Here is a 19,431-nt window from a genome sequence, read left to right as displayed (position 1 = left end):
AGCACTCAAATATAATGGACAAACCACTTAAATTTATATTACCTTTTGTCTTCGTAAACCCAAATTGTTAATCTTTGACAAGATGTTGCGAGAATTAAATAAAACCAGTTAAGAAATTAAGACCAACATTACCTTATTTATAACTAAATAAGTGCTGAATTATATGGTAAAATGTTCAATATATTTTAGTTCACTGATTATTTAGAAGAATAAAAGAATTTGCACAAATCTTAGATCAGTACACTACTGTCTGTTACTCCTGTTTCACTGCTTTGTGGATCAGTTGCTTGCAAGGATAAAAGCACAGGCCCATTCCTAAAAAGATTTATGAAACTGGGGAAGAATGTGATGGATCTTAGGACAGTCCTTTATACAGAGTCTTTCCAGATTCCCCAGGCCTCTCTGTCTGCACTTATCAACTGCCCTCTTCAAAACAACTGGCCTGCAGTGGGTTTGCAAGTCTGGAGACAATGACAGCCTTTGTAAGTCTTTTTTGAGGTGTGTTTCTTTGTGGATTTTGGTATGTGCCTGATGTCGCTGCCTTGCTGGAAAATGTATTTGAGGCCTACCCTTGTTTTGCTCTAGAGAGGTAGCCTGGTTTTTGGTTCAAGTGACCTGAGCCTTGGCAGAGGTAATAGCATTATTAACCTTAACCAAGTGTGCCGGGACCAGAGAGAGTACCAGGCCCATGACATCAATGATCCATTAGCATGTTTTACATTAAACAGCTTTTTTCAGCACATTCAACCCTTTTTTTATGTTAAACCCACTGCTGGTATACTCTTTTGAGCAGTTATGTTTTCAACTCTCCTGACTCCTGCACATGTTTGTAGTCCACATGTTTTTTCTTTTTCTTTTTTTTTTTTTGATTATTACCATTCCAATTAGCTTTTTGACAGTTTATGTTTAAAGAGGGCGGTGGTTAAGCTCTCTAGATTTCTAGGTGTTCTTTCAAGAACTTTCCTAAACTGTCATCTTAAATAAACGTGGAATCGTCTTTTTATCATCTTTATCAATGGTGGCACTAATTTTTGAATTGCAGTTTTCCAACTTTAACACTTGGGTATGGAAGAAATCAGCCATTTTTATAAAGATCTTTTTAATGAATTATGTGGCAGATATTTGCACAAACAAAAGCGTGTCACAGACACATACAAGTAAGCTCCGTAATTGGCATTTGAAAGAAATGATTTCACATAGAGCTATTTCTACACATAAAAAGTCATCAAATATGCCCCAACTAACAAATCTAGCTGGAGTTTCATAGATTGTGTATATTGTTTATATTAGAAACTATTATAGCTATCAATCAGTAAAACCGATGTGAATATCAGCTACCTTTTATCCCTAATACAATAGTTATTACCCAGCTGTGCAACTGAATTGAGAACATACCAAAGCAAACAGGAAAGGAAGGGGTTGGTAAAAGATCTCTACACAGTCATTATCATTGATCATTGGTTATTTTAAAAGACAATTTGTCAATCAGACTTAAAAAGGAAAAAAAAAACACCAGTTTGACCTATGAAAAGGAAAACTGTAAAATTGTGGGAGGGTGGCAAATGGGGGAGGGGAGTCTGGGATCATGTGGTATAAATACCAACAAAAAATGTGGCATATTGCAGTGCTTACCAACAACAATCCCCAAGACTGTGAGGGCTGCATATTTTTTGTCTAAGTCCCAAAAATAGTACCCCTGATTCAGCTGATTTGAAAGCTTAGGCTGAAGCAGGAGAGGTAGGGCTGCAGAAGTACTACAAATGAGTAATCCACTGGGCGCACACAACTGGAACGGAAAAAGCAACTGCCTTACTGTACCTGAGATGATGCACGTAGCTGAGAGTAATAACAAAAGCTGGATGGATGTCTGATCATAGGAAGTTACAAATACAAGAGAAAAGGAAAAAAAAACAAAAACACAAGAGAGGTAATCATTTTCAAAAAGACTATAACACAATTCAAATCAAAAAGCAAAATGGCCATGCCCCCGGCAGTAATCAAAGCACACTGTGACCAGCACTTTGTTAGTGCACTAATATGTAAAATCATGAATCAGCTCCCAATGTGTCTGGAAAGCCATGATGCATGTATACCCAATGTATCATGCAGCATTCATAAGGACATTCTGAAATGATTAACGTCTTTGAAAAATAAAATTAAAAAAAAAAGGTCCTCAAATATGTGGGGCAAAATTGATCAGTTCACCGTTGACCTGCATGTACGTTTGCATCAGTTCATTTGCATGTACATATAGATGATACTTGTCAGTTGGCTTCTTACCAGTTAAACATTTTTATAAGTATATACACATAATTCTTCAAAGCAAACAAAGACCGCTTCAGTTTGTGGGTGGAAATTTATCTGTATGTCAGTGCCTGAAAGCTAACCCAAGAGGTTTTACAAAGTTGCATAGATTTAACCCATATAAGATCAGTGACATAAATTTAGGTCATACAAGATCAGTGACAGGTTCAAGTCAGTACTGGAACTACCTTTCTAGGGAAAAGTTATTTAAAGATCATTAGGCATTTGTCAGTAAAAATGTGTCATTGCATGTTAAAATAACAGCAGAGGTATGTCATCTTTTTGACGTTTCTATCAATGACGGGCCTGAGAAATACATATGAAAAATGGTAGGAATACCTCTCTATAAAAAGCTGCAAACTCAAGTCATGGAGTGATTTAAGTAGCCCAACTTTCGAGAGAGGATCTCGAATATCTCAGCTACGCAGAGAAGCACGGTGATGACGGTGAAGGTATACATGGCACTGAGGAAGATGGTCTTCTCAAAGTGCTCTGGGACCATACACTTGGTTACACTGAATCTTTTATCCAGGGCACGAGCGTCACACGTGTAAAGCGGGTCGACCTGGAACCCAAAGAGGTGGCTCTGAAGCCAAAAGGCTATGACCTCCAGGATGATTCTGAGGAGCACAGAGATGATGTAGAACACCGTGTAGATGTGCCGCTGAAGGATCTCCTCTTGGTCAATATTTTTACAGGCAGCATAGAGATGAAACACTGCTCCTGGGACCAAAACAGTGACTAGCTGTAAAGCCCAAAATACCTGCAGGGGGACAATTATTATTGTTATTTTTCAAAACAGAGGAATCTTTTTTGCTAAAACTTTTGCAAACAATGAAGATGAGGTGGCTGTCTGATCATTCAAAAGTAATCATTCTCTCCCTTCAGGGTAAACAACATCATTGAACTCAGTGTTTTTGCAGGTCCATTCTTAAAGACAAACAAGACTGCCAAATTTTTGCTCAACCTGGACCTGCATATCTAATTTAACCTGTTAAAGGACTGCAGAATGTTGTACAATTTGAATCAATTTGAATTTGAATCAGGCACGTGTACCTGCATAAGCCTGCACTCCAGAGGGCTTGCTAATTAATCCAATGTGTAGCTGAGCTTCAGTCAATCAGGCATTAACTTGAATTAATGAATTTTCATTTTCACCGATCAACAGCTCAATCAGTGAATGAACCTATTGATCCATATCTCAGTCGATGAATCAATCAATCAGACTGTTTATCTATCCTGAAAAAGATTTTTTTAAGCACAGCTAATGGCTAATGCCATTGGTATTGTCCTCACCTGAGGTGTTATGGGTCGGAACTGGTTGTAACAATAGAGGTTTAACTCTCTCCTGTCAGGATCACAGCTGAAGTGGAGAGCTTCATTGCCATAGACAGCAAATCCCAGCACCCCGAGAAAGAACATACGCACAGAGCCAAAGAACAGTGTGTGGAACTGGCCAATCACCGTTGGAGGCCTGAGCTAGAGGATTCAAACAAGAGGAAGACTGACAATACACTGCAGTAGAGGCATCAGACACAAACACACTGAGTCAGTAAAAAGCAAAAGTAAACATGGAAGACCAATATTAAAGACAAGTTTAAAAAAAGAAAATAGAAAGAATGGTATTGTCTGGAGACATCAGACTTTTAGTTTATATGTTCAGATTGTAAAGTGATCCTAAAAGGTTGTTTTCATTCAGCCTCAATTTACACCACCTATACCATCACAGTAGGTGTCAGTTAAAGTACTCCTCAACTGAAACAAAATACTACTTAATAAACACATATGGACAACTACCTCTTCATTCATTCATTCATTCATTCATTTCTTTAGGGTTGGCTAACATCTCATTTTATTCAGGAATTAACTGAGCTCTGATTGGCCATCTGTAATAGGTGTCATATTTACACATCCCTCGTAAAAGTTCCTAATGTAATTTAAAGTCATGATTTGGCCACCAGTTCCTCTGACATTGAGTAGATGCTTGCGGACCTCATGACAAATCTGTTAGCCTCAGTCAAAGGCCAACTATCACTCTGTAAACTACCTGTTAATGACCTTTGGCTGCCGAAAGCTCTTGTCAATGCATATCTCTCTTTTATCTGCAGAGCCTTCATCAACTTACTCACTCAGTACAAAAAAAGGCAACAAAAAGGGAAAAAACAAAAGGTGGGACATGTGATCGGCACATAGGCTAATCCCTATTCTGCTCTGTCAGCCAAAAAAGCAACTCTTTTAATGCACAATAGGGGAGAGCAAACAAGCGTCAAATACAATGCAATTGTACCTATCACGGGAAGAAGCGATGTTTTGCGGAAAACTGTACGGAATAAACTAAAATGAGAATTTAAAAAGAAATGTTTGTTTTCACTGCATAAACTGTTCCAATTTTTATCGGCGATTTTCAAAAAGACAATTAAATGTGTAATTTCGAGTCCATGTGACAAATATTATTTACTCAGCACCTAAAAAATAACATATAATTTAAGATGGTTAAAGAAATGACCTTTTCCAACTATGGACAGAAGGTTTGTAGTTGATTCTTGTGATATAAACCGTATTCTTTTTAAAATGCTGAACTGTACTTTTCTAGGACCAAAATCGATGCGTTATGACAGCCGTTTTCCCCTTCATCCTACATGAACCCTCCGGAAGTTTGAAAGTTCATTTCTGAGGCGGTATCTTCTATTAAGCACAACAAGTGTCATCGTCACAATGTGAAAAAGCTGACAAAAATCGTTAATTAAAAAGTCCACACACCAACCGTAGTCCAGGCGGAGTATTGTTCATCCCCCCCTCTCAATCAGAGCCTCGGTCCTACTCTCATGTCAGTCAGTTCTGATACTCGGACCTGCTGGAAGAACGGCATGTTGGGGGCGCCTCTTTAACGACAAGCTGTCCAATGTCAGAGACCAAAGAGCGAACTGTGGGGCAAAGCATCAAAGACAGGTGGTATTTGCTGCCATGAATAGAACATTATGGACACAGAAGCGCTTATTGCCCGAAATAAGGATAACAGGTCTTGCAGTCATGCAGTTACAGAGAGCACGTGGTCCTGACGCAAGCGCCTGCATATCGTAGTCATCTATCAACCGTGACACTAGCTATGCTTTGCTCATTTGAAGCTGATTTGCGCTGTTTTCCATGAACTCTTTTATTCATCTTTTAAATCATAGCAGTTCTTTTCTTGCAAATGATATAAACATGATTTTTAAATGTATTTTATCCATATGTACATCTATAAAAAAAAATTGTCTTCCAGGGGTAGCCTATGAAAGAATGAAGTAGCAGTGATGTGCTTAACTGAATGTAGTGTATTACTGTGGGAAAAAAACATTATAAAATAAAAAATAAATAAAGTTTTATGGCACAAATAGTGTAGTGAAAACTAGGCTTATCTCAAATCTATCTACTTCCTGAGAAATACTTAGACGCTGCAGGTATTTTCATTACATTTTAGATACCTTACTTGTGCAATATATTTGTGCCAATCTGATGAAGGAAATTGCAAGATCCAAAATTTGATTGTGAAAAAAGTAAAACCCTAACATTAATTTAGACATGTATTCTGTCTATAGTGAAACAACATAGATGATCATTCAGGAAGGCTTTTTTTCACTCACACACGCACACACACACACACGTGTGTGTGTGTGTATGTACATATATATACATATGCATATATAAAACAGTCTTTACTAGGAGGTTCAGTGGACTTAAACCATGCCAAGAAAATGCACAACATGCAATAATAGAGCCACCTGAACCCATCACCTTGAAACACACATCCACAGGCCTGTGGATTTGTTTTGGCTTGTACCACCCATGCATTTGTCTGGTTGTCGAGAACAGGGTGGTCATGTGACCTGTTTCTTTGTGCAACTTGACAAACAAATACTCATTTCTTTTGGTGTAGAAAAGGGGTTTTTTCACTGCAGCCCATCCATAGTTTCCCTCTCTGTGAAGTTCTCAATTGTTCTTGATTAAACTGCCTGCTCTTGCCCTAGCCTGACATTTCCAGTCAGCTTATTCAAAGTTGTTTGATTTGCCTTGTTTCTTGATCCAATGGTTGAGGATTATATGCTTTTGGCCACAGTCGGACCCTAGTTCATGACTTTCCCTCAGACTTCTATGCCAACACCATATAGCCATTGCTCCCCTAGAACAGCAGATTGGTCCATCTTCACCACTGAGGCACCTGCTCAATTTACCCCAGCAGTCGCATATACTCCAGAGTCATTGAAAATCTCTTCCTCCAGCCACGGTTGATTGGGCTCGTCTGGCGGTTTCATCCATGGTCCTAGCAGAGATCAGTTTTAGATTCGACCTTTTAACTCAGTTGCCAGGGTGTCTATTTCCCCACTCTCACACCAGCCCACTCTCAAACCAAATCTGTTACATAAACATAATGGGCTGTTAATTGCTTAATTAATTTATGAACCACATGTGGGGGTGCACCCAGTGTCTGTATTCTCTGTGTCTCTTATATACTCAAGTGTTTTACTTAAATGAACAGCTATTTATTCATATGGATCTTTGTAATGTAGAAAGCAGTTGACTGAAAACCTCAAAATTTGTTTAAGAGGACTCAGAGACTGAACTTGCACTTTCACACCTGAAATATTTATATTTTTGATGAGGGACAAACTCACGGTTTAGAACAAGTCTACTATATGTATGTCCATCCATATGGTGCAGCAGTCCAGCCCTGCTGCAGTATGACATCAGTTTCGTAGAGAAAGAGCTATGATACGTTTTCGGCTTAAGAGCTTGGTATAACTTCATGACACTCATTAAACCAATGTAACTTCACATTTCCTTGACAACTTATTCCGCCCACAAGCAGAATACTTCAACATCTGAACAATGGTGGTTAGGAATGATCGTGATTTTAGCGGGGTCAGGAGGTGGAGGTACTCAAATCCCGTATCTTGAACCGGTGCACATCACACCAGCAGATGTCACCAAGTAAACGTATAGCTATATAAGAATTAACGCAAATTAACGGTGCGCTTAATTCAGAATCCACGTTTATTTGCTCAGCGCCCATATCCATGTTATCAAATCCATGGCACAACCTGAATAGCCATCACCACGAGTAGCCTAACTCATCTCTAATCAGACACAAGTCAGTTGTCCATCATAATAGTGATGTTGATGATGTATCCAGAGATCTCAGTATGAGTCTTCAGAGCTGAAATTTGAAGAAAAGTCAATAAAAACTACAAACACCAAGTCTAAGCACTCAGAGGATCCCACTCGTCCTGGCGTCTGGTCAGTAAACCTAGCCATCTTAACGTAATCACAGTGGACATTCAGTGTGGTGGGTTACAAATTTCTAATACTAGCTCTGCTTTTCAGTCCCTCGCTGCTCTTCTGATTACCTATTTATTGGATCCCGTCCTTCACTCGCTCTCCTCCGGCGATTCTCAGAATTGCATGAAAGAGTGCTCCGGAGCACCCTCTCCGACAAAAAGAGGGCAGACAAAGCAACACCTGCTCAGAATCGACAGTGCGCAATTCCACCCTGGTTGCGCTATTGAAACGGGATTAGAGCTGGCACTCTATCAGATTATTCTTCAGGATTTTCTCTTTCCTTTTCCGTAGTTTTCGTATCTTTTTAAAAGTAGGCTAATTTGCCTTGCTTTCGTTTAGCATCATTATTAAAAGAAAACAAGTGGTCCTAAGAACGAAATCCAAGTTGCACGTTTTAAAATATTATAAATAACTGAAGGAGCGCAAGGGATTAATTGTCCTTTAATCGGATAGAAAAGGAGCACTGAATAAAGAAGTTTTCTTTCTTTTATTACCCTTTCTACTTTATTCCTGCGCGCAATCGAGTGAAGATTCGACTTCCTCCCTGTTCATGCTTCACTCAATCATTGTGCCTCATCAACTTGCTAAAGCGTCTGAGAACACGGCGCTATTCAGCACCAGTTTACACGGAGAGCTCCGGCACCTCTAAACTCTCCTCCCATTCAGAGGAACTTCATCTCATCAAACAGTCATCTAGACTTTAACACCTGAACATCGCGGCGACCATGGATGAGCCTTTAAAGAACTTCTCAGCCGTTGAAGATTTCGCTGGCTTTATTAACTTTACAGATGATACCTGGACACAAGATGGACGAGAGACGATTAATTTCATAATTCGCTGCGTAATACCGTCTGTATATATACTTATAATAACGATAGGATTGTTGGGGAACATTACACTTGTGAAGATTTTCATTACTACAAGCGCGATGCGCAGTGTGCCTAACATTTTTATCTCCAGTTTAGCAGTTGGAGACCTTTTGCTCTTGGTTACTTGTGTTCCTGTGGATGCATTCCGCTATTTCTTTGATGAATGGATCTTCGGCACTATAGCCTGCAAGCTTATACCGGTCATCCAGCTCACTTCAGTCGGAGTGTCCGTATTCACTCTGACAGCTCTGAGCGCAGACAGGTAAGGCAAAGAGAATAGGGAGAGAATGAGACGCGGTCAGCACCACTTTCTTTATTGAAAACCACTCGTCAGTTCATGCGCAGCGTCTTATATTTTACATTTTACATTTTACATATATATATATATCCCATTGACTACGACATATGTGTGTTTGTGTGTGTGTGTGTGTGTGTGTGTATACTTATATAAAATATCTATCTATCTATCTATCTATCTATCTATCTATCTATCTATCTATCTATCTATCTATCTATCTATCTATCTATCTATCTCTCTGTCATAAGACATTATTTAAGACATTTCTGTGATGCATCTGCCTGTGGCTTCTCACTGCAACTGTCCATTTTGATGTTGTTGTTATCAACAACAATAATAATTATTATGCAAAAAATATAGCTCGACTACCAAAAAAAAAAAGAAGAAGAAGAAGAAAAATCATTGTGAGTCACCACACCTGATTTGCTTATCAAATTGTAAACACGTGTGTCTAAAGCAGGAGACATGTCGACTAATTGCACTGAAGACACCCAGTCTTTGATACTGTAGTAGTCAATGGGAGTAGGCATCTGCTCCAGGGGTCCCCTAGTTCTATGGCTCAGCTGCTTATCCAACAATGTCTAATTTCAATAAGAGCTTAAGTATATGCTTGTGCCCATATGAGCTTACACTGTGTTGTATATTTGACTAATTATTCAAAACCTGGACTAATTATTACTGCATTCAGCTAGACCTGAGCATTGTATACAGTGTCCATGACGAGAGGACACAATGTTACATTAAAGCCATGTATTTTTTCTCTTAATGGCTGTGTGGAGATTGTGCACGCCACTGTGGTTTCACTGTGTATCTAGTCATTCATTAAAATCAGTGAAATGAAATGATGTAGAAAAATAATGAAAGTATAATTTGTTTTCATTGTGAAGGACTGAAGCAAACAAACCTCAGCCAGTCCATCTCACTGCAAACACAATGCTCAGGCATATTAAATAGAACACTGAATTAACAATATTTAAAACAGAGCGTTAGAGCCCCAGTTTGTTTTTCTGAGTGTCAAAGACTTGTAATGTGTGGCATTTAAGTAACAATTTGTAATTGTTGCATGCAGGTGACATGCAGTTTTCTGAGTGAATCAAATTCCCTTTTCCTGGCCATATGACAACGACGGCATGTTAGACTGAGACTTTGTATACATCTTGCTGTTTTCCAATCTCGGGCATACCATTTGTCATGCAAAGTGTACCCGTTTGGTTTCGCTCTGGCTCTCCAGCTGTGTTAGAAATTCACAAGCTGCTAGAATCCTAGAGCTCAGAGAGAGCTCGTTTCTGCACCGTGAGGCTGCAGCGTGGTCTTTTCTCCTGCCGTCTCGCACTCGTTCTCCTGCTGACTGCTCTCAAACCCAGGTCTTCGCCAAAGGTAATGACCTTTTCCAGTTAGTAGTCTGTGTCCCTTTAACCGGCCTGTCTTTTGTCATTTGCAGATTTCAGCAGAAACATGGGTTCATTAAAGTGAAAAGGGCTCCTCTTCTACCCTGAGGTCTATGCATCTCTCTGTTATTGATAAAGACTTCTCATCTGTTATTATGAAAACTGATCAACATTTCAAACAAACAAAAAAAAAATTTGAGGCTCTTCCATTTGCCTGAGGATATAAATAAAACCTTCCCCTGCCCTCTAACCAACACACAAAGCTGTATTTTGTGGATAATGATGGGGTATATTTCTCATGTTGTGCTCGGAAATGACTGAGAATGGTCGGTGGAAAAGGGCTCTTATAATAGGAGTCTGGTTTCAGGTTACACATAACACACTAAAGGCCAAAGCTGGTGAGCGGCACCTAAAATTCCCTGTCCTCTGCCTAACTATGTAACCATGTGCTGGGAAGCGATGTGTGGGAAAGTTAGTTTCTTGTAATACTGACTTGTAATACTACTGATCTAATTGTGCCGACGCTCACTTAGTCTTCAGTTTCATGCACAAAACCCAATCAAACATATTGCTATTGCAATCAGTGCATATGTTACACTCTGCCTTATTTGTTAAGAGTGAGACACCTACCAGTGCATATGTTACACTCTGCCTTATTCGTTAAGAGTGAGACACTCAACAGTGACGGTCTCTCCTTCCCAGGCAAACCCTGCCTCAGGCGAGATGTACCCTGATTTGACTACAGAGAGGGAAAAGAGATGGAGATCAGCTCAGATTCTTGTTCACATAACAGAATACACTAGAGTACCAACTAAAATTTGACAAAGCTGGGAAACTACTTTTGTTTTGGGTTTTTTTTGTTTTTATTTTTCTTTAAATTTTGAACAAGCATTGATTTTGCTTATCAGTGACTAGCAAAAGATGATTTCCAGGCTATTCAAGAATAGCTGCCGTCTGCTTTTCATTGTAAATGAGCTCTCTTCCTCATGGACAGTTACACACAATTATAGACTACCAGAAAAATGTCAAGGCAAGAACAGACAAAGTAAATGCTTGTTTCTGTAATGCATTATTTTCTCTTGACCTTGTGGAACACAGAGTTGATCTTTGCATTCTTTTTAGCTTCCACATGTAGTATCTTTAAGCTATGGTAATAAAATCCATGATGTGGTAGAAATGCTTGGTACGAATGTAAAAACGAACAACATTCAATTTTACTGAATAAAAGATCCTTAATTGATATTATCAAGCGCTGTGTTCACTTTTGACCGTCTGGACCTGTCATTTCCTTTTCATTCCATTCCACATCATAGATCAAACAGACAGAAATCCATATGAATGACTGAACAGAGGAAATCCATTCCATTCTACTGTGAGTAACAGCTGAACACTCACTCCTAAGTTTGTTCCATTACCATGCTCAAATTTGTTGAGCACTTTCAAAAGCACTGACGTAAAAATACTTTTTTGTTTCTTCCAAGTCACGACAATGACATGACCCAGTGACTTTTGATTCTAGTTTTGACAGTCTATGACAGAGATCTACCACAACGCACAAATAGGTTATGTCCAATGCACCCAAGGGCTGCCTGTCTAACACTAAGGCTGGCAATTGTTGACTATGTCCCACACCCACTGCCAAATTAATTCCATGTTGACAACATATATTGACATTTTAATGTTCTCGTCACAGTGTGAGGATGGAGGAATAATTCAGGCAGTTGATATTCATAGTGCAAATGACAATCATCTCAACTCATTTACTGGACTGAGAATGAATGTCATATTTTCTGTTGCGTTTAGACACTTGAGAATAAATATTGCCATTGGAAATCTGAGGAGTTGATGACAGATTAACACAAATTGTTTATTGCTGTTTGCCTTCCCCTAAACACAAAGTGGATAAGCAGGGTGCTATCTGAATGTTCTTATAGACAAATGTATGTAAACACAATCACTGTGATTGACTTATAAAGTGAAGGCACAACAGGTAGACTGAGAAGTTTGTTAAGGTATATCAACACTAGTCTAATTCTAAAAGGCATTTGAAAAGCGTGTAGTGGTAGTGTTTGTGTTTGTACAAATGTGACTGTGGCATCATAATGATTTGTCATTCTCATAGCAGGACATTGCTGAGCAGTTAGGTGATCAAATTCTAATCTCCTAGGAAATATATCACGCAAGAAGAAGCGCTGCGTGTTGACATGCTGGAAGCCTAATTCTGTTAGGTCTGAGCAGAGGAAGAAAACAAATGGAACTGTCAAAAGCACCAAATTTTCAAACCTTAATGAAAGGTGCACTGTGGCTCTCTGGTGTAAAGCAATCTAAAACACATTGGTATGAATATAAACCCGTTTTAAATTAGAATTGGACAAGTTGTGGCAGTGAGCTGCAAAGAATTAAACGGCAATGCGCCATATGTTCATACTATGGCTTGAGAGGACAAAAATCTGTGGAGAAGCCTTTTACACCTCAGGATTTAAAGCTCTGCAGATCTGACCATGGTCAGATGTCCAGTGAAATGGCAAACGTGTTTCTCCCTCAAACAGCCATGATGATTAAAAAAAAAAACAAAAAACAAAAAAGTACTCTCTCTCACTCTTCCTCTCTCCTATGGGCACAGAGCAGAGTCAAATTCAGCTGAGATCCAAACCATATCAGTCCATATCCTTTCATGTCTTGGCTCACAGGTACAAAGCCATTGTGAACCCCATGGACATCCAGACATCCAGCGCTGTGTTCTGGACCTGTGTGAAGGCGGTGTCCATCTGGGTGGTATCTGTGATCCTGGCCGTGCCCGAGGCTATCTTCTCCCAGGTGGTCTCCCTGCCACACAAGAACATCACTCTCACTGCCTGTGTGCCCTACCCGCTGTCCAACGAGATGCATCCCAAGATTCATTCTGTCATGATCTACCTGGTCTACTTCCTCATTCCTCTGGGAATCATCTCCATCTACTACTACCACATCGCCCGCACGCTGATCAAGAGTGCTCATGACATGCCTGGGGAGATCAGTGAACACTCCAAACGACAGGTAGCTTCTCTCAAATCTGAGAATGTATCTAACAAGACTTGTGAAATGTTTTCGTACCTTGTACGAACCAGGCATATGAGGCAGTGATAGAATACAGTTTTTGTTATGCACTGTTCTTCTACATGTTACTGTAGTTGTAATGGTCATGTTTGGGGTTTGCATATGCAAGTGGTTAACATGCAAAAGTCACATGAGTAAAATAGGGGCACTGAACTATATCCACCCTTCATCATTTTCAGTGAGGAAAAGGAACTCTGATGCTGTACCATGAAGTTTAAGGCGTTTTATCATATTAGCATTCACTTTCAATATTATATGGATATTCGGTAGGCGATTTGTAGGGGGATGGGGGGATGCCATGCTCCTTGTTAGTAAAGTAACCAAAATGCATCCCCCTTGTTCACCTGCCATCCCCCTATGTACTCTATAGAGTAGTGTCAGTGACCACTAGGCCATGCCCCCTGGTAAAAAATAACAAATCACCTATTGTGGATAATCAGTGTAGTCAATGCAGGTACAGGAACAGTACAGAACAAATATGACTCATGTAATTTTCAAGGATGAAATCATATGCTTAGTATTATGAAGAAACAACTTGTTCTGAGCCATGAAAGATTAGAATTTTTTTTCTCCCCGTTACTTAATATAGCTCTTCAATATTTCAAAGGCAGCAAGGGCTAAGGGAGGCAAGACATGTCAAGACAGATCACAAACAGCAGCAGGTCATCCACACTTTCACCTGAAAATGGCACTGAGTTATAAACTATACATGTCTGATTACTGGCATAGTGGGAGTTCAATTTGGACTTCAGTTATCAAAGCACTGGAAGGGATCCTCATTTCGATACAACACATAGCCTTGAGTACATGAGCTGAACAGTGAAGAGGAACATCTTAAGCACTTTGCTCTTATACTATTACGCTCTTGAATCATGCTTACCGTTGTTATCGACAACCATGCAGGCTCTCATACAATGACATCAGTCACTACGGTTGCTGAGAAAAATAAAACCTCTTTTTTTTCCTTTTATTAAATCATTCTGTTTGGAGTCTGTTCAGACATTCTGAGGATGTTGCAAACTACTGGCTGCCCACATCCACAGTATAACTGTGTCCTTGACGAGTCTTGTTCAGACAGTTGAGGGGCTTGTAAGCACTGCTCCCTTGCCTTAAGGCTGTCTTCCTGGAGAAAATCCTTTATACAACACAACCATGCCAGAACGGCGCAGCGACGCAGGCAAAACCTGTTTAGAGAAAAACACTTTTTTGAGCCAGTACTTTGAGACAGAGAAACGGATCACAATGCATATGCTACTCAAGCTGCCTCATGAAGGATATGTATCTGTATGAATGTGAAAGAGAATGTGTCTGTGTGCCCTTTGTGTGTGAGAGAGAGACAGATAGAAAGACAGATAGAGAAATTCAATGTGTGTCGTTCATTCCTAAATGAAGGTGTTCCTAGCTCTTATGACAGCATCAAGGCAAACAATGCATGCTGTTCAATGGTACAACAAAGAAGCATGAATGATGGTCAAACCCTTTAAAAGTTCCTGTAGAATGCTAGGCTGTATGGAAGTCCAGAACTTTCTACAGAGACACAATTGGTCTATGAAAGAGCACAAGCTCATTCAGCATTCTTACCAAATAAGGTCATACCATAGAGATCCTGAGTTTCCTGCATCCTCAGTCTTTACGTACCTGACTTCACATCATCACTTTTGAGACAAGAAAAAGTCAAATTTGATTCAGTGAAGAGGATATGTTGTAGATATAATTTGTTAAGAAAAGTTTTAGACAAATAAACTATCTGTGAGCTGTAGCGGCAAATTACAGAAAACCAGACAAGACTTCTTTGAAGTATAGGCCTATTATTTCTGTTTATTCCAGTTAAAAACCTCATATCTGGTTTTGGTGTTAATTATTAATCAAATATTTTAAATATTCAGCTATGTCGTTTTGGAAGAGTGAATTTACAAAGGCTGATGTAGAATAACTGTATGATATATATTCCATATGTGTGCATTTTATAAAACCTTCTATGAAACCTTTTCTCTATAAAACCTCAACTGAGTCAATTATGAAATTCGTCCTCTTTCACCCTCTCTTGAGTTAAAATGCTCAACATTTTTAAAAGTCTAATTCTTCGCCTCATCAATCTGGTGATCCCGCAGTCCCAGTTGAAATAACATTTCAATAACCTTCTACCCATGACTCATGGTTCTGCTGTTTTTCCTACTGAGAGAAAATCTCTCAGGAAAGAAGAGGGTAAATGGAGACTCTGCCTGATATCTTGCTTGTATATTTATTGTTTACATACAAGGGTCACAACAGTTGGCACTTAACCTTAGCAGCTGCACTGCCTTGAGTGTGGACCATTTCTGTACTTTGATCCGCTTAAGCAGTCAGATCGAGCAAACCTTTAGGGATCTCAAGAGTTCATCTCACCAGAGTCTCCTGATCCTCCCTCCTAATGCATGTCCTCAGCTATTGACATCTTGGTGAAAACGGGCAGATCGACCTCTGAGTCAGACACACCTGTGTTCATTTTCATTGACTTCTAAATTGCTTCTTTTGTGATGGTGTGCTGCATCGAACAAACTCTTACACATTGTGCTCTTTTTTGTCTTTAATTTGTCAGATGGAGACAAGAAAAAGGTTAGCAAAAATTGTGCTGGTATTTGTGGGCCTCTTCGCCCTCTGCTGGTTTCCCAATCACGTGCTTTACATGTACCGCTCCTTCAACTACCGACACATCGACTCCTCCTTGTCGCACCTGGTCATCACCCTTCTGGCCCGTGTGCTCAGTTTCTCCAGCTCCTGCGTCAACCCATTTGCCCTGTACCTGCTCAGCGAGAGCTTCCGTCGCCACTTTAACAGCCAGCTCACCTGCCGTCGCAGACGATACCAGGAACGCAACACCAGCTACCTCCAGAGCACCTCCGCCATCCGCATGACCTCCATCAAGAAGAGCACAGTCGTCAATGGTCATGGCAACAGGCCGCAAGGCGTGACCCTGTAGGAACAGAGATGATACCACATTTCAGAGTCCCTGTTGGTTAGGGACTGATTCTGTTCGATATTATGTATGCCTGGTTTGGGGGCGGGGGGGGGGGGGGGGGGATTTGTAAGCTTAGACCTACACACAGACTGGATCCAACCGTGGACAGGGTTGAGAGGACCTGCATGAGACAGGCTGCAGAGTGCAAGAGTGCACTGTTGTAAATATATGCATGTCTGTCCGACAGTAACGGCTTAGCCCGGCTGAAATGGCCGGATGTAGGCCTGAAGATACCTGTGTGTGTTTGTGTGTGTGTGTGTGTGAGGGAGAGAGAGAGAGAGAGAGAGAGTGCATGCAAAGCAGATGACAGAACGGTCCATAGCAGGCGGGGAAAAGGGTTGTTTCAGAGAATTTGGCCCATAGCTGCCCACTGGTCCTAACACCGAGGTCAATTCATTTGGTTATAATTTTTTACGCCCAGTGCATTTCCTGCCATCTATTCCCTGTTGTATATGCAAATATGTTTGGTAAAATACTGTGGTTTCTTATATCCTGAGTTGCTTTAGTATCCAACCTCAGCTGGATAGTTCCTGCCCTAAACCAAATTTCAGCTGCCCTTTCCATAACAAGTAATGATAATAAAAAGTAAGCAGCAACAAAAAAGTAATGTGCAAAAAAACGCTTGGAGCATTCTACAGTAAGCAAAACAAACACCAGGACAGGAGGTAAGAGCTCCAAACTGGATTTCAACAGTACACATTAAAGCAGATAGATTTAGTCCCACCACTGAAGGCCTGAATGAAATAATTTCTTCATTAGTGCTGTCTGTGTTGGTTTAGATATTTCTGAACGTAATTTATGTGTTTCATCACATCTAAACTAGTTGCGCATAAAATGATCAGCAAAAAAAAAAAAAAAAAAAAAAGAATAAAAATTATTTTCAATGAAGCTGGCAATGAATGGAGACAGCAGACATAATCTTATGAAAAAAATCAATCACAAATATCTACTCTGTGCCTTGAGATATTCACGAATTCAGTATTACAACAAATACACTTAATAGTAAAATAAAGCCCAGAAAACAGAATATAGATTTAAAAACAACTATCAGGATTTTTTTTTTGCTTTTCCAAATTAGCACTCCATTACAGTTTTGGCCTCACTGGTCACAGAATTTGTTTTGTGTGTGCATAGTGATAAATCAGTTCTTGAGGGATTGGGGAGCATTGAAGTGGATGGGGGTGGGGCTGTGGTCCTATGTGGTATGTCAACCATCAGCTTCACACACTCACCCTCATCTGCCAAGTTGTTTGATTACTGATGCATTGCCTGCTGCACAGAGACCATGAAGTCTTGCAGAATTCCTGAACAGGTGGGGTGGGGGTTGGTGTGAGCCATGTCACAGAACTTAAGTCTGTGTCCATGTTAATCAGTGTCCATAGAACCACACATCATCAACATACAATGGAATGAAGTACATCACATTTTTCTTTGTGATGTTTCATTAAAAAATTAAGAAGTCACTGCTCCCCAATTGGGCCATAAACTATCGTCAATTTTTAAGAATATAAACAATAAACAAGGGGGCAAATATCATGTTCAGCTGGATTATGTGATTAAGACACTTTAATGGTTTCTTTCCATTTAAATGTACGTAAGGACGAGACTAGAAAAGGCATTAGAATCCAAAAAGGCCATCACGCTGCTCTTTATCAAATATGTGAGGTCTAATATTCAGAATACTCTTTGCAGTGACTGTAAAGCTAGAATGTAGTTTTGGCTTTGCAAATGTAATTTAATGTGGATGTGGAGGGAGACATAGACCACTTTTTCTTTCTGGGACAGCTAGAGTAAATTCCAGAAGTACGGTTATCTGAAAATATCAGATTATTTTCATTTTGTTTCATCTTTACTTCAGGATCATGTACTTGAGTGATTTCATAAGTACCTGAAAATTGTGTAAAGCTGGTTAAACTAGCTGCATGAAAAAAATAAAATATGTTAAGCAGCTATAACACTGCTTATCAATATGTGAGCACACGCTAAACATCTTATTCCATGTTGCTTATGTTTGTGGAAACTTTACTAACTTACTAATTTTTCAGGTGCTTAGTCTTTGGGTAATTGTCTGATATTTTGTTGTGAAACTGTGTTGTTTGCAGACAGACTTCCAGGTGTCAGTAAAGTCGTATTTCATCCTGCAGTAAACAGTCATTTTCACAGACAAGGCTCCTTCTCAGTGCCAGCAGGATAGTTTCATTCTTCCCAGTGGAGAGATGGCTGTAAGAATGTTCCAGAAAAAGCTAAAGCCGGCCACAGGCCGATTATATGTCTCTTCTTGACATTTTAAAGCAATGATTATTTTTCTGGGCAAATGCAGTTTGTGACCAGAGTTATTAATGGCATGGGATAAATCATTGGTTTGTTTGACAGATTTCCAGGCATGGAGCTTGAAAGCAGCTTCCACTGAAATAATATAAGTCAACAGAGCAGGGCCTGTGAATGTATTGGGCTTAACAAATGGAAGGGTTCCCAAGGTATTCTCATGTGTCTTCAACTTTCCATTGATCAAAAACTTGCCAAGATACATTATTTTCATGAATCAACTGCTTGGACTGTACTTCAAAACAAAACAACAACAACAAAAAATCAATAGCATCTGTTTTGCTCAATTGCTTTGTACATAAAATATGCAGATGAATTACTAATACAGATTTGTGTTTAGGCTGCGCAAATGTATCTTGCTTTCTTAACTTGATGAAATGTGATGAAATATGGTCACATCCAAAAACCAAACGGGCAAAGGACTCCTTAATGGAGTCTGTATTTATGTGGCATGGACATTAATCTGTGTGTGTGACTCTTTTTGAAATAAAATCATGGATTTTGCAGTCTGCAGGATGAAAAATGTCGCTGGGTTTTTGAATCAGCTTTTTCATTGTGTTGTCATGTTCGAATGTTAATCTTTGGTCGTTCATATATAGTATAGTGGTATTTGATAAAATGCAGTTTACTTTGTTTTAAAACTCTGTGTATTATTGTGTATCCATTATTTCATTATATTGTTTGTGAAAAATGGATTGATCAAAAAATTTAAAGAGACAAAGCAAATAAATCACTCACTATTAAATTTGTGGCTTTGTGTCTTTCACTCACTCTCTCCCTCTCTCTCGCTCTCTCTCTCTTTCTATATATATATATATATATATATATATATATAT

At 39.5% G+C, this 19,431-nt stretch overlaps 2 protein-coding genes across 2 annotated transcripts; one reads left to right on the top strand and one right to left on the bottom strand.

Moving 5' to 3' along the window:
• Nucleotides 1-2,665: 2,665 nt before the first annotated feature.
• Nucleotides 2,666-4,251, bottom strand: gje1a (gap junction protein epsilon 1a). Its single transcript, XM_030773070.1, has 3 exons — nucleotides 4,213-4,251; nucleotides 3,601-3,783; nucleotides 2,666-3,067 (listed from the first exon to the last, which is right to left on the bottom strand). The coding sequence occupies exons 1-3, from the start codon at nucleotides 4,249-4,251 to the stop codon at nucleotides 2,666-2,668; spliced, it is 624 nt and encodes a 207-aa protein (XP_030628930.1).
• A 4,094-nt stretch (nucleotides 4,252-8,345) lies between these two features.
• nmbr (neuromedin B receptor) lies at nucleotides 8,346-16,231 on the top strand. Its single transcript, XM_030772201.1, has 3 exons — nucleotides 8,346-8,752; nucleotides 12,867-13,212; nucleotides 15,851-16,231. The coding sequence occupies exons 1-3, from the start codon at nucleotides 8,346-8,348 to the stop codon at nucleotides 16,229-16,231; spliced, it is 1,134 nt and encodes a 377-aa protein (XP_030628061.1).
• Nucleotides 16,232-19,431: the final 3,200 nt, after the last annotated feature.

This window comes from Chanos chanos, chromosome 4, assembly GCF_902362185.1.
Source record: "Chanos chanos chromosome 4, fChaCha1.1, whole genome shotgun sequence".
Classification (NCBI taxonomy): domain Eukaryota; kingdom Metazoa; phylum Chordata; class Actinopteri; order Gonorynchiformes; family Chanidae; genus Chanos; species Chanos chanos.
The sequence above is the reverse complement of the archived record's forward strand: the minus strand, read 5'-3'. Positions and strand labels throughout refer to the sequence as shown.